This window comes from Pelophylax lessonae, assembly GCF_965119305.1.
Source record: "Pelophylax lessonae genome assembly, chromosome: 7".
In the NCBI taxonomy this organism is placed as follows: domain Eukaryota; kingdom Metazoa; phylum Chordata; class Amphibia; order Anura; family Ranidae; genus Pelophylax; species Pelophylax lessonae.
Genome location: NC_138774.1, coordinates 114,603,869 through 114,617,593, shown reverse-complemented (window position 1 = coordinate 114,617,593; position 13,725 = coordinate 114,603,869). Strand labels below are relative to the sequence as shown.

At 42.1% G+C, this 13,725-nt stretch overlaps 1 protein-coding gene across 8 annotated transcripts in view; it reads left to right on the top strand.

Annotated features, from left to right (window-relative positions):
• KLHL13 (kelch like family member 13) overlaps positions 1–13,725 on the top strand; it is a 243,967-nt gene that overhangs the window by 170,280 nt on the left and 59,962 nt on the right. For all 8 annotated transcript variants that reach the window (XM_082263394.1, XM_082263395.1, XM_082263393.1 and 5 more), the window contains 2 exons: positions 3,833–3,974; positions 11,498–11,630. In XM_082263394.1, the coding sequence (XP_082119520.1) occupies positions 3,833–3,974; positions 11,498–11,630 (275 nt within the window). The remainder of the gene's footprint in view (positions 1–3,832; positions 3,975–11,497; positions 11,631–13,725) is intronic.

The following is a 13,725-nucleotide window of genomic DNA, read 5'->3' as shown; positions in this document are numbered from 1 at the left end:
TTTAAGTAGCTATGGGTAATTTTATTTATTTTGATTATTGATGGCAATATAGAAGGCACAAAGTTGGACTCCCATCTATAATTCAAATTTTCATTTTGCTTTTTTTTGTTGTGGTCGTCGGTCCTGTGTGTACTTTTGTAACTTTACTATTTTTCTTAATTTTAAATGTAATATGTACCCCAGGCTGTAAGAAAATATGATACAGGGATGTAAAGTTTGGGGGATAATTGACATTTTGAGTAGACAAGTCACTTTGTTTCATGTCAATCTGTTTTTGTCTGATTTAGTTTACAAACTGCAAAAGAATTTTGCATGGTGGCAAACAAAACATGAAAATTAGCTGCTATAGAGGAACCTTCTTTTCAAAAGTTATTTGAGGAAAAAAGGTTTTGTTTTGTAAAGCGGTCGGTGTTTTGTTTGCTTTTTTTTTCCAGTACTTTTCATTATGCAATAAGAACAGAAAATGTTAGTATTTAAACAATAATAAGCTTCCAAAGTCATTTTGGTATTTGTCATTCTATTTGATAAGCGACAACTGGGAGCATATTTTGATGAAACGCAAGATCCACTTTTCTGTCATTGTAATAGAATCCTAGTTTTGTAACTAAACACATTGATTTACATTTTATAATGGTCAGATCAGCAAAATGACTTTTAGGGGCAAAATGTTTCATGGGGAAGATATGAAGTTCATATCCTAACGTAGTTTCAAACTGTTCTGATTATCATAAGCAGGGCTGCTGTTAGGCTGTATGGTGCCCCATAATTTCTATCTGACATGGCCGAAGTGAATAGGACCACTCTGCAATCACCCCGCAACCATGTGCAGTGCACGGGGTTATGGCACACTAGCGTTGGTAAGGATTAAAGCAGGCAGCAAAGAGGCAATACAAAACCTCTTAACTGCCTGTCAAATACTATCAGAAAAGTGATTTAAACTCCAATCCACTCTTTAGTTCACTCCGCTAGTGTAACTTCCTATGGGCTAGTTTACACTAGCATTGCTTTCTGAAGAGCAATCTGCATTCTGGATTGCTCTTTTGAAAATGAGGAGACATTGTATTGCCTCGTCACCGTCTGCTTTAACCCCATAAATCTTGCATGCATTATGCACAGCTGCGGGGCACCCCCATTCTTTTGAATGGGTCATGTTCAGTTGGCAGTACTGCCCTCTGAGCGCGACAGAGGGGATAATTTTCCCCATGCAAAGCTATACAGCATACATATACAGCTAAACAGTTTTACTGGGATCATCATAATGATTGATGATCATCATAAGCATCTCACTGTGCTTATGAAGATCATTATAATTAGAACAGTGATCACAGTATATATATATATATATATTATAATGTGTGTGTGTAAAATGATATATATGTTGTATGGCTGTTTGAATACTACGGTCTCTACCTTGTACCATTGTCAGAAGTGCTAAGCCTGGATATCCCCTGGAATCCCTGTGCTGTGTATACTTCACTGTTCCCTTAATGGCCGCTACAGCCTCAGGACTTACTGAAGCTAACTGCATATCACCCCGCCAGGGAGAGCCTGTGCGCTTCCAGAGCTTTAACTTTAAGGCCCGTACCATGTCCAGAAAATCGTATGACAATCTGACCATTGGTACACAGCTTTCGAGCGCCAATCACGACAAAGAATGCAAAATTATCTGATGGGTCAAACCTTATTTTTCTCGTACGATACCAAATCTTACGATTTTATTTTAACCAGTTTGACTGCCCGCCGCAGATGTAATGCGGCAGGCAGCCTCTCCCAGGCAAATTGCCGTACATGTACAGCACTAGTTCTCGGGAGTCTAGGGGTGGCGAATGTGTGCCGCCGGCGGTGTGCTCTGCCCCCGCTTGTCAACAGGGAAGCCGATGTGTGTGTCAGGCAGCTCCGATTTCCCGCCTGACACCTACGATCGTTCCCCGCTGAGAGAGGACGGGCAGCTGTTGTAAACACAGCCGACCGTTCATCTCCCTGGGCTGATCAGAGCTCATGTGATCCTGCTATATAGGATCACATGTCTCTCTGGTCATCTCAGAAGGCACTCCCCTAGGCTCACATTTAACCCCTTGATCACCCACGGGGTTAACCCCTTCCCTGCCAATGGCATTATTACAGTAGCAGTGCATATTTTTAGCACGGATTACTGTAGTGATGTCACTGGTACCCCCAAAAGTGTAAAAAATGTCAGTTGGGGGTCCGATCTGTGCTCCACAATGTCGCAGTCCTGCAAAAAATCGCAGATCGTCGCCATTACTAGTAAAAAAATAAAAAAAACGATAGACATAAATCTTTCCCGTAGTTGGTAAACGCGATAAATTTTGTGCAAACCAATCAAAATATGCTGCTTGCGATTTTTACCATGTAGCAGAAAACCGATTGGCCTAAAATTTTAAAAAATTTTGATTTTTTAATTTTTTTTTTTTTGGGGGGGAATGTCATATAGTAGAATGTGAAAAATATATATATTTTTTCAAAATTGTCGCTCTTTTTTTGTTTATAGCACAAAAAATAAAAATTACACAGGTGATCAAACACCGCCAAAATAAAGCTCCATTTGTGGGAGAAAAAGGACGTAAACTTTGTTTGGGTACAGTGTCGCACGACCGCGCAATTGTCCATTAAAGTAAAGCAGTGCTGAATCGCAAAATAGGGCCTGGTCAGGAAGGGGGTAAAATCTTCCGGTGCTGAAGTGGTTAATCAGTACAGTTGTCCGAAAATACAATACATTGTATCACTTCTGAATTTTTATTCTGTCATACAAGAATTTTCGTAACTTTAGTAACCAACTTTTTATTTTCTGTATGACTAGCATGCAAAAAAAGTGGACAATCATTTATTCGATAAACTCATTGTGTGTACCAGGCATTAGTGCAGTATGTCAGATCTGCAGCGCTCGAATAAACATTCCCTTTCTGCCTGGACCAGAAAGCGAAATAAAGCTGCCCAGGCCTCGTACAGGAGGGCCGATGTTTTGTTGATTGCTGCAGATCGTCTGATAATGCCTCGGAGGGTTATGCACATGTGCAGTAGTAATGTCACTCCAGCTGATCAATCAGCTGGCGTGACGTCACAACTGCGCATGCGCAGATCGTCTGAGGCATTATCCAATGGTTTGCAGTAATCAACAGTACACGCATGCGCAGAGAGAGCGCAATGATCAGATTCTGCCTCCGTGCTTTGCTGATTGTCCGACAATGCCTCCAACGATCGGCGCATGTGCAGTGTTTACATCACGCCAGCTAATCGGCAGATCAGCTGGAGTGACATCACTAATGCGCATGCACAGTTCCTCTGAGACTTTATTAAAAGATTTTTAGTAAACCTTCTGTATTCGTATATCAGGACCATTCTAAGGTGTGTGTGTCGGTTTGTGTGGTGGTCTTTATTTCTACTGAATTATAAATGTTCACAAATATCCTATATTCTTATGTCTGTGAGAAGTCTCTTGCCACTGCCTCAGGCGGTAGAACAGTCATCTGTCTGGCTGTAATTTCCCAATAATTGTTTTCAGGTATTGGATTGGCATAACCTCTACAGCGCTTTAGCAATCTCTGTTGCATACTTTGCAGACTTTGTACATGAGGTCTTGCTGTATTGTGCTTAGGATACATTGTCACCCCACATCCTTTCCTCGGTTATATCCTTACGTTTTTCAAAACATGTTAACAAGTGATAATTTACACTGATGAATTACACACTTGTGTTTTATTTTTTTTTTGTTATTGCATGTAGCTATATTTGTCTTATTTTTAAATGTTTTTCATGTCTTTTTTTTTTTTGCAACGTATCTAAAATGTAGTTGCATTTGTCCTTTATATTTCAGATCTTTGGTAGAAGAGGAGGACCCTCATTTGAAAGTCTCTCTTGGGAACAACGATATGGGTGTGTCTGCTCACCTACAGTCTTCAAAGACAGGCACCACTCGCTTCTTCACCAGCAATACTCATAGCTCAGTGGTGTTACAGGTAGGTGATCTTTCCAAGTATTCCTTGAAGTATAAGGAAACCCATTAACAAAAATGTTATGTGGACACTGCACCTTTAATGTTTAAAATGTCTGAAATAAAAGTGTAAGATGAATTAGAAAGCAATACTATATCCCTTTTTACCAGTTCAGTTTTCGAGTTTATTTCTTTTTTGTTTGTTTTTTTTAAAATGTAAATTCCTAAATATGACTATGTTGTTGCAAATGCCAGAGGTATTAGAATTTAAAGATGGAGTGAAAGGTGATCCACAAGCTCATAGTTGCATGAGCATGCATGTAGCAACTATGTTTTTTTTTTTACGCTGTAGCCCTATTATACACCATAGACTGTCTTGTTCAGCCGCCTTTGTACATGGCCCTTTTATCTGCAATGGGGCTATGGGTCCATATTAGGCATATGTTTGTTCATTCTTCTGGTTAAAATATGAGACTCCATGGACAAATTACACACACACACACACACACTGTATTTTCTTAGATATTTGTAGAGCTTTGCAAGGAATTTTTGCCACTTTTGCTTTGTATTTTTTTTTTTTTTTTTATTCTTGGACAATAATTTAATAAATGTTTGAAACCAAAAAAAAAAAAATCATTTTTAAGTAACTCTCTCACCCTGTGTGCTTGGTGCATGTAAACTGCAATTGCGCCATGGGTAATGGAATGAGAGCATTAATTCTAGGACTATCTTTTACATTTTACTCTAAACCATGGGTGTCCAACCTTTTGGCTTCTCTGGGCCACATTGAGCGTAGAGAAATTTTCTCGGGCCGCATATAAAGTAATAAAATGCTGCCGCGCCCCCGCACTAATTTAACACAACTAGAGGATGATCAAATGAATTGAAATCAGTATACAGAGGGTTACTTCTTCTGAGAGATGATAAAGGAACACTCTAACCACCATGATCACTTCAGTGATTTGAAGTGGTCATGGTGGTAGGAGTCAGAAACACTGCACATGCTCCCCTCCCCTCTGAGGCAGCCTCTGCCTACCGTTAGTTGGAAGCTGCTGTGGCCATGCCCCTGACCCGACTTCCTTCCTCCCCAGCAAAAAATAAATAAAAATTGTCAGGGGGCAGTGGGCTGCATTGCATGCGGCCCTCGGGCCGCAGGTTGGACATGCCTGCTCTAAACTGATGTGCTGTAGAGGCATTGATCATTTTGGATACCAAAATACTTTGCCATTTTTCAGGCTTATGCAGTTTTGGGGCTTACCACATTTTGCTATCTATTTCTACACTACCTCATTTTTTATTATGTACAAAATAAAATGTTTAACTAAATGGTGCACGTGTGCAATAAAATAGATTTTAGTGTTTTTTTTTTTTTTTTCTTCCTAAAGAAAATATTTATTTGATAAACCGCTGTGTAAACAATACATACAATCTAAATTGCATCTACCTTTTTATTCTACAGGGCTTCTGCTTTAAGAAAATATATAATATTCTGTGGGTTTTAAGCAATTTTATAGCAGAAAATGCAAATTTGAGTGTATGCAAAAATAGGAAAAAAAATGTTTTCTCTTTCGTTCATTGATTGACACAGCTCCTGGTGTTCATAACCATTAGGTTATACTGCCCCCTACAGGAGTAGGACACTAGGCAGAAAATAATTCTGGCTACACCCATGGGCAGTCCCAGGGGGTATATACTCCCTCTCTCTGCTTTAGCCACTTTTTTCTGCCTAGTCAGGAGTAAGGACCTAGTTCCTTGTTAAGATCTTTGGTCCTGGCAAATACTTTATTTCTCTTTAGATAATTTTTTCTCCTGGATTTTTCCTGTGAGATCTACAATCAACTGCCTGACTGGGCGACGGGCTGGATAAACTAGATTCAGTGGTTACCCCAGTCTGGCCAGCGAGCGCGCACAGACCTCATCTCTGTGCTAGGTCAGCCGCGACATAGCTCCACTGGAGGGGGGCTGTCCTGCGAGATAAACACCTCGCGAGGTCGCATATGACCGGGTCTCGGCCCGTGTCGCAGCGTTCCTCCTGGCTGACCGCCCCCCATTTTGATCGAGAGGAGTTCTATCTGGAGCAGTGCCTGCCTGGTTCCTGATATGGTGAGTAGCCCCCCTCCCCCCATTAAGGGCCTCATGGAGGGGGAAGAGTACCTTTCTTCCGCAGGCTAGTAAGGGCATCCTTCTCGGCTTATAACAAGTTTTTTCGTCCACCGAGGTCTCAAGACAAGGGGTCAAAATCCTTCAGGGCCTCCTCTGGAGGATCCAAATGAGCTTGGTCTGGTAAGCCGAGGGCGGGCTTCTCCAGACCTGCGGACAAGGCTCCCTCCGCATAAAGGGGCGCCCTCACCCGTATTTGGGGTGGAAGACATCTTCGCTGGTTTCTGGACCCGTGGACAAGTGGGTTCACATAGTCATACGGTCCGGCTACAAGATCAAGTTTTGCTCTTACCCTCTGGAAAGTTTTTTTTGCAAAACTGAGTGCCTATAGCTGAGAGGTGAGAGTATACCCCCTGGGACTGCCCATAGGCATAGTCAAGCTTTTTTTCTGCCTAGCGTCCTACTCCTGTAGGGAGCAGTATAACCCAATGGTTAAGATAAGGAACCGTGTCCGTCAATGAACAGTCGAGAAATGGATTTTACGGTATGACACAAATCCCGTTTTTTGTAAATTTAGAAAATTGTGAATAATTTTTATTACTGTTTCTGTAGGTTAGAACAGGTGTTAAAATGTGTAACATTATTTACTTTATTATTCTGTCAGATCCCCTTCTAGTGGACTAGAACACTATAAACAAGATAGCGTTGACCCTAAAATGTTTTACTTCATGTAAGATGCCCTGGGTTACATCAGTTGTTTCTGATTTACACTTGCTTTACTTTTAAAACCATTGCATTGTTGGCCTCATATGGCATCCCATTTCTAAATATGTAAGCCCTGAGATACTAAGAGAAGTATGGGTTTACAAAAAACATACCTGCATTCTCTCCTAGATGGCTGCAGCAACAATCCAATGCTGCATCTGTCCCCTGCTGGCTGCACACCGAGAAGTTCGTAATCGAAGTCTGCAGATTTTTCAGTTCTCAATCTTAAGTTGGCAGAGAGCAGGTGGCTGTCAGTCACTAGCACGCTAAGCTGTGGAGGGGGTAGGAGTGTCTGTTTCAGGCTCTGTGACAGGCTGATCCAGCTGCCGGTCAGACATATGGGTGAATCCCAACTTTGCCGGGGTCCTTTCAGAGGCTGGACCGGCTCTGTGATGCTGTTGGCTGAATCTGGTACACAAGAATTCAGAACTAAATACACTCCTGTGATCGCCAGGAGAAGTATCGCCAAAAACCTTTGACCATCTTTAAAGGACATTTACCGCCAAAGCTCGTTTGGCTGTACATCTTCCATGGATCACAGGAGTGCAGACTGAAGTCCGCTCTGCTGATGTTGCAGATGTCATGGCACCTCCTCATCACGATAATGGAAGTCTGGATCCGCCAGGTTCCTGGACTGACAGCCGGCTCAGCCTCTCAGCAAGCCGATAAGAGCCTGAGCTGGCCGCTCCCCTCCCCTCCCCTCCCCTCCACAGCCCAGAGCTCCAGTGAGCGAGGAGGGGGCAGAACAGAGAGCGGTCAGAACTAAGCGATCTGTGGTGTTTGATAGCTCTGTTTTACAGTGTAGAGGCGCCGGGGGGACAGATGCAGCATTGGACCCATGCTGCATCCACCTAGGTAAGTAGAATTGCGGGGGGGGGGGAGCTATACACTTCTTTTAAGTTGGATAGTGCCCTGGGTGAATACTTGTATGGGCAGTTGGGCAAGAAGGAAGATTAGTTAATACTGAGAGTTACTTTTATTTTTTCCCCCTGTTGTCAAATGGTTTGGGTAGGAGGAGGAAAGCTGCAAATATCCACAGGCATATTTAGATTGGACTTGTGATAAATGTCTGATATTTGCGTCTTTACACTGTAACCTAGTGAGGGTGAAAAAAGACACCAGTCCATCCAGTTCAACCTATGATGAGTGTGTGTGTGTAGAAGTGTGTGTCAATAGTATGTTGTATACCCCTGTATGTTGTTGTCCTTAAGGTGCCCATCCAATCGTTTTTGAAACTATTGATGTTCACCTCTGACACCACTACTTGTGGAAAAGAATTCCACATCCTTACTGCTCTGACGGTATAGGACCCTTTACGCAATTTAAGGATAAACCACTTTTCTTCTAATTTTAGTGAATGGCCGCTAGTCCTTTTTATATTCCCTTTCGCTGAATAGTTTGTTCCCTATGCTAGGGTCGCTAGTATGGTGTTTGTACATTGATATCATATCCGGTCTCAAGTGTCTCTTCTCCAGAGAGAATAAGTTCAATGCTTGTAGTCTTTCCTCATAGCTAATAAAGTGACTGGAGGATCTCCGCTTTGTTGCCCTTCTCAGGACTCTCTCCAGTTCCAGCACATCCTTCCTAAGGACTGGCGCCCAGAACTGGACAGCATATTCGAGATGCGGCCAGGCCAGAGTCTTGTAGAGTGGGAAAATTATTGTTTTTAATTTAGAGTGAATCCCCTTTTAGATACATGCCAGTAGCCTGTTGGCTTTGCTTGTAGCAGCTAGGGATTGCATGCCATTGCTGAGCTTGTCATCTACTAGGACCCCCAGGCCTTTTTCCATCTTAGATTCCCCCAAAGGCTCTCCCCCTAGTGAATTATTTGCATTCGTATTTCTGGCATCCAAATGCATTACCTTACATTTTTCAATAATAAACCTGGTTTGCCATGTAGATGCCCTCCCCATTATGTTGTTCAGGTCTTCTTGTAAGGTTTCCACTTCCTGCGTAGAAGTTATTGCCCTGCTTAATTTAGTACCGTCCGCAAATACAGAGAATGAACAGTTTATCCCATCCTCTAGGTCATTTATGAATAAATAAAAAGGGATTGGTCCCAGGACAGATCCTTGGAGGACCCCACTTTCCACATCAGACCATTCCGAGTACTCCCCATTTATCACCACCCTTTGGACTCACCCCAAAGCCAGCTTTTTAATCTAGGTACTCATCCTATGGTCCATATCTACGTGCCTTAGTTTGTACACTAAACGTTTGTGGGGAACTGTATCAAATGCCTTTTCAAAATCCAGATACACCACATTCACAGGCCTTCCTTTATCTAGATGGCAGCGCACTTCTTCATGGAAGGTTAATAGATTGGTCTGGCAAGAGCGATTTTTCATGAATCCATGCTTACTACTAATGATATCATTTTCATTACTTAAGTCTCATACATAGTCCCTTATCATCCCCTCCAATATCTTACAGACTATTGATGTTGGGCTAACCGTCCTGTTGTTCCCAGGTATATATCTGAACAATGGTCTGGCTCTCACCAGTTCTTTACGGACCCTCGGGTGCAAGCCATCTGGTCCCAGTGACTTATTTATGTTAAGTTTTTCAAGTCTACGGCTGAGTCTGTCTTCTGTTAACCATGAGGGTGCTTCCTGTGATGTGTTATTAAGTTTTAACTATACAGTCTAGGTTACTGTATCCCCCCCCCCAATTCTTTTGTGAACACTGAGGAGAAGAATTTATGAAGCACCTTCACCTTCTCTCTGTCCTTTGTAGCCAGATTCCCTTTGTTGTCCTTTATGGGGTCAATGTGTCCTGGCCTCCCTTTCTTACTATTTATATAATTAAAGAATTTCTTGGGGTATTTTTTTACTCTTCCGCTGTGTGCATTTGTGTTATATTTTAGCAGCCTTGATTGCGATCTTACATTTCTTTTTGCGTTCTTTGTAATGTTTGAATGCTGCCAATGACACCTCTGCCATGTATTTTTTGAATGCCTTTTCTTCAGTTTTTATATGCATTTTTACATTGGAGTTTAGCCACCCAAGATTTATTTTAGCTCTTTTAAATGTATTTCCTGTTGGAATGCACTGGCCAATACCTTTATTTAGTATGTTATTAAAGCACTCCCATTATTTCCTCCGTATTTTGTTTCCGGGGGTTCAATCCCATTTTATATTGTCTAGCAAAGAGCGCAGCTTGGTGAAGTTGGCTTTTTTTAAATTTAGAGTCCTTATAATATTACCCTTGTGTTTCCTATTTCTATGATTTAGACTGAAACTAATTGATCTGTGGTCACTGTTACCTAAGTTGCCCCGTATTTCTTTATCCGTGATCAGATCTGTATTGTCAGTTATCGGTAGGTCTAGTAACTCATTGTTTCTTGTCGGTACGTTCACTATCTGACCCATGAAATTGTCCTGTAAAACATTTAGGAACTGCCGAGCCTTGAATGAATGCATGGTTCCTTCTGCCCTGTCTATATCTGGATAATTAAAGTCCTCCCATAATGTCATTTCCCATCCTTGCTGCCGTTCCAAGCTTTGATGGGAGGTCCGCCTCCCTCTGCTTTGGGGGCCTTTAGCATATGCCCAATTTTACTTTCCCCATAGTGCCTTTTGAAGTTCCACCCATAGGGATTCCACTTCCTCCCTAGCTCCATTAGTAATATCGTCCCTCATATTTACCTGCACATTGTTCTTGATATTCATACCTCCCCCTCCCCCTTTTTTACCTTCTCTATCTCAGTGATATAGAGCTGTCAAACCAAGTCTCTGAAATTCCCACAAAATCAAAACCCTCCTCATACATTAGCAGCTCCAGTTCTCTCGTCTTGTTGGCCAGTCTTCTAGCATTGGCATACAACCCTCTTAGTTTTGACCGGTTGCATACTATATCCTCGTTCGATGTTTTGAGGCTGCACTTGCGATTTGTCCGCCTACCCACCCTGATTTTAGGATCTCTGGACACCCTACTGCTAATGCCCCCATTTATACCCTTGTGTTTCCTATTTCTTTGATTTAAACTGAAACTAATTGACCTATGGTCACTGTTTACCAAGTTGCCCCGTATTTCTTCATCCATGATCAGGTCTGTATTGTTAGTAATCAGTAGGTTTAGTAACGCTTTATTTCTTGTTGGTGCGTTCACCATCTGACCCATTAAATTGTCCTGCAAGGCATTCAGGAAATGACGAGCCTTAGATTAATGAACGGTTCTTTCTGCCCAGTCTATATCTGGATAATTGAAATCCCCCATTATTATATTTCCCATCCTTGCTGCCATTCCAAACTGTGCTGGGAGGTCCACCTCCCCCTCCTTCCTCTGATTGGGGGGCGGGTCCTATAGCATACACCCAATACTACTTTCCCCATAGTACCTTCCCTTTTGAAGCTCTATCCATAGGGATTCCACCTCCTCCCTAGTTCCATTCGTGATATCATCCCTCATATTCACTTGCACATAGTTATTGATATACAGGCATACCCCTCCCTTTTTTACCCTCTCTATCTCTACGATAAAGGGAATACCCCTGAATGGTTGCCAGCCAGTCTTTCTCCTTTGAGTCAGCATTTTGAATGTTTCTTTGCTCTCCAGGGTTAGAATAATGTTGGTTGGTTATTAGTTTATTAGCAAAGATAATTTTTTTTTCTCTTGTTCTGTCATGCAGATGAAAATTTTGCTCCAGGATCTATATATCTTTTTCTAATGTGTGTGTTTCAGGGTTTTGACCAGTTACGAATAGAAGGATTGCTCTGTGACGTTACACTTGTGCCAGGTGATGGCGATGACATCTTTCCAGTTCATCGAGCCATGATGGCTTCCTCAAGCGATTACTTCAAAGCCATGTTTACAGGTAATTTATTTTTCTGTATCCATCAACAATGCTCTTCACCAGGTTGTTGTATGTGTTAAATATTAGACCGCTGACAGATAAAGTCCTCCCTGGGACACAATCTTGATATGACAAAGCAGATACATGTTCTAGTACAGACAAGCTAAAGGTATAAGTAGCTAGTTGTTCATTTTCTGTGTTGAAAATTATTTTGTGAGAAATAGAACGTCTCCACTGTTTTGGATATAAAAACATGTTGCCAGTAAAGTTGTTGATGCAGAATAATGGGCCTTAAAAGGTAGTATAACTTTGTGTGTTTTGCAGCAGGTAGTATCACATTTTCATTTTGACTAAAAAATGCTCCTTTGTCTTTAAAGACAATGTTAGTTGACATCTTGGTGCTGCTTTTCCAATTTTATACAATTTTGCATCTTCCAACAGAAAAGTGACTTGAGAATAACTTCAGTATTTTACTTTGTGATGAAATTGCAATGAACACTCACTCCTAGATTTAAAATGGCAGCTAGCATAAAACCACTGGTAAGAAAAAATTCAATGTAAACACAAAGGCAGCGCTAATTTATATATGAAAGAAATCTCTAAGAAGAAGCTGGATCTTCCACTCGGGTGTTCAAGCCAAAAGTTTGTGAATATGATCCTCCACCGCCACCAGACACCCTGGCTCTTACCACAATGGGTGGACTATTGCTCTCACAACAGTCAACTATGCAGTGGGTGATTTAGAACGATTACTCAGCCTAATGCTGGCCATACACTAGCAGAAAAATAGTCCGTGCGCGTTTTATAAACGGTTTATTGGAATGGCAAGATACTACCATCATGGAACCATCAAATTTCAAAAGATAAACTCTCTATGAGCATAAATTAACCATTTTATCATTGGTTTTCGTGAAAGAAGGGAAATGACGACACAAAAGTAACCTCTACATGTTTACACATCAGTGTTCTACTAATGCGGTATGACTTAGCTGGTTCCCGACTGCCCGTCGCAGTTTTTATTTGTAAATTACTTTACTACTGCTTTAGGCCTGATTCCCATGTATGCGGGTTGGTGGCCCACATTTGCACAGGCATAGCAGCCCATTGATTTGAATGGGCTGCTATGCCCTCGTTTTCCACAGAAAAAGGGTGCATGCAGCATTTTAAAAAAATGCAGTGGCCTTAAAATCCATCCTGCTTTTGCGCCATGCGACTTACCTGCAGTTCCTGCACTGACAAGCTTTCTGCCTTTTTTATTTACGCGGGCCCAGCATTTAAAAACCGTTTGCTTGTGCAGGAACTACAGGTAAGTCGCATGGTGCAAAAGCAGGATGGATTTCACAGCCACTGCATTTTTTAAAATTCTGCATGCACCTTTTTTCAACAGAAAACGTAGACATAGCAGCCAATTTGAATCAATTGGCTGCTATGCCTGTGCAAATGTGGGTCACCAACCCGCATACATGTGAACCAGGCCTAAAATAAGCCATCAAGCAGTTTCTGGCTTACCTGGTGACTGGTTCTGGCGCTCAGCCCCGATCCGATAGCCTGGTCATTAAGGGGGCAAATCCTTGCCGTCCAGAAGTGGTTAAACCTGCAGGAGGACCAGTGTTTTTATTTGTAAATTACTTTACTACTGCCTTAGGCCTGGTTCACATGCATGCATGCAGGTTGGCGGCCCACATTTGCGTAGGCATAGCAGCCCATTGATTCGAATGGGCTGCTATGCCTGCATTTTCCGCTGACAAAAGAATTAAAAAAAAATGCAGTGCATCCTGCTTTTGCACCATGCGACTTACCTGCAGTTCCTGCACTGGCAAGCTTTCTGCGTCTTTATATATGTGGGCCCAGCATTTAAAAACAGTTTGTGTGTGCAGGAACTGCAGGTAAGTCGCATTATGCAAAAGCAGGATGGATTTCATGCCCAGTGCATTTTTTTAAATTCTACATGCACCTTTTTTCTGGGGAAAATGCAGGCATAGCAGCCCATTTGAATCAATGGGCTGCTATGCCTGTGCAAATGTGGGTTGCCTACCAGGCCTAAAATAACCCATCAAGCAGTGTCTGGCCTACCTGGTGACTGGTTCTGGCGCTCAGCTCCGAAGCGATGCACTGC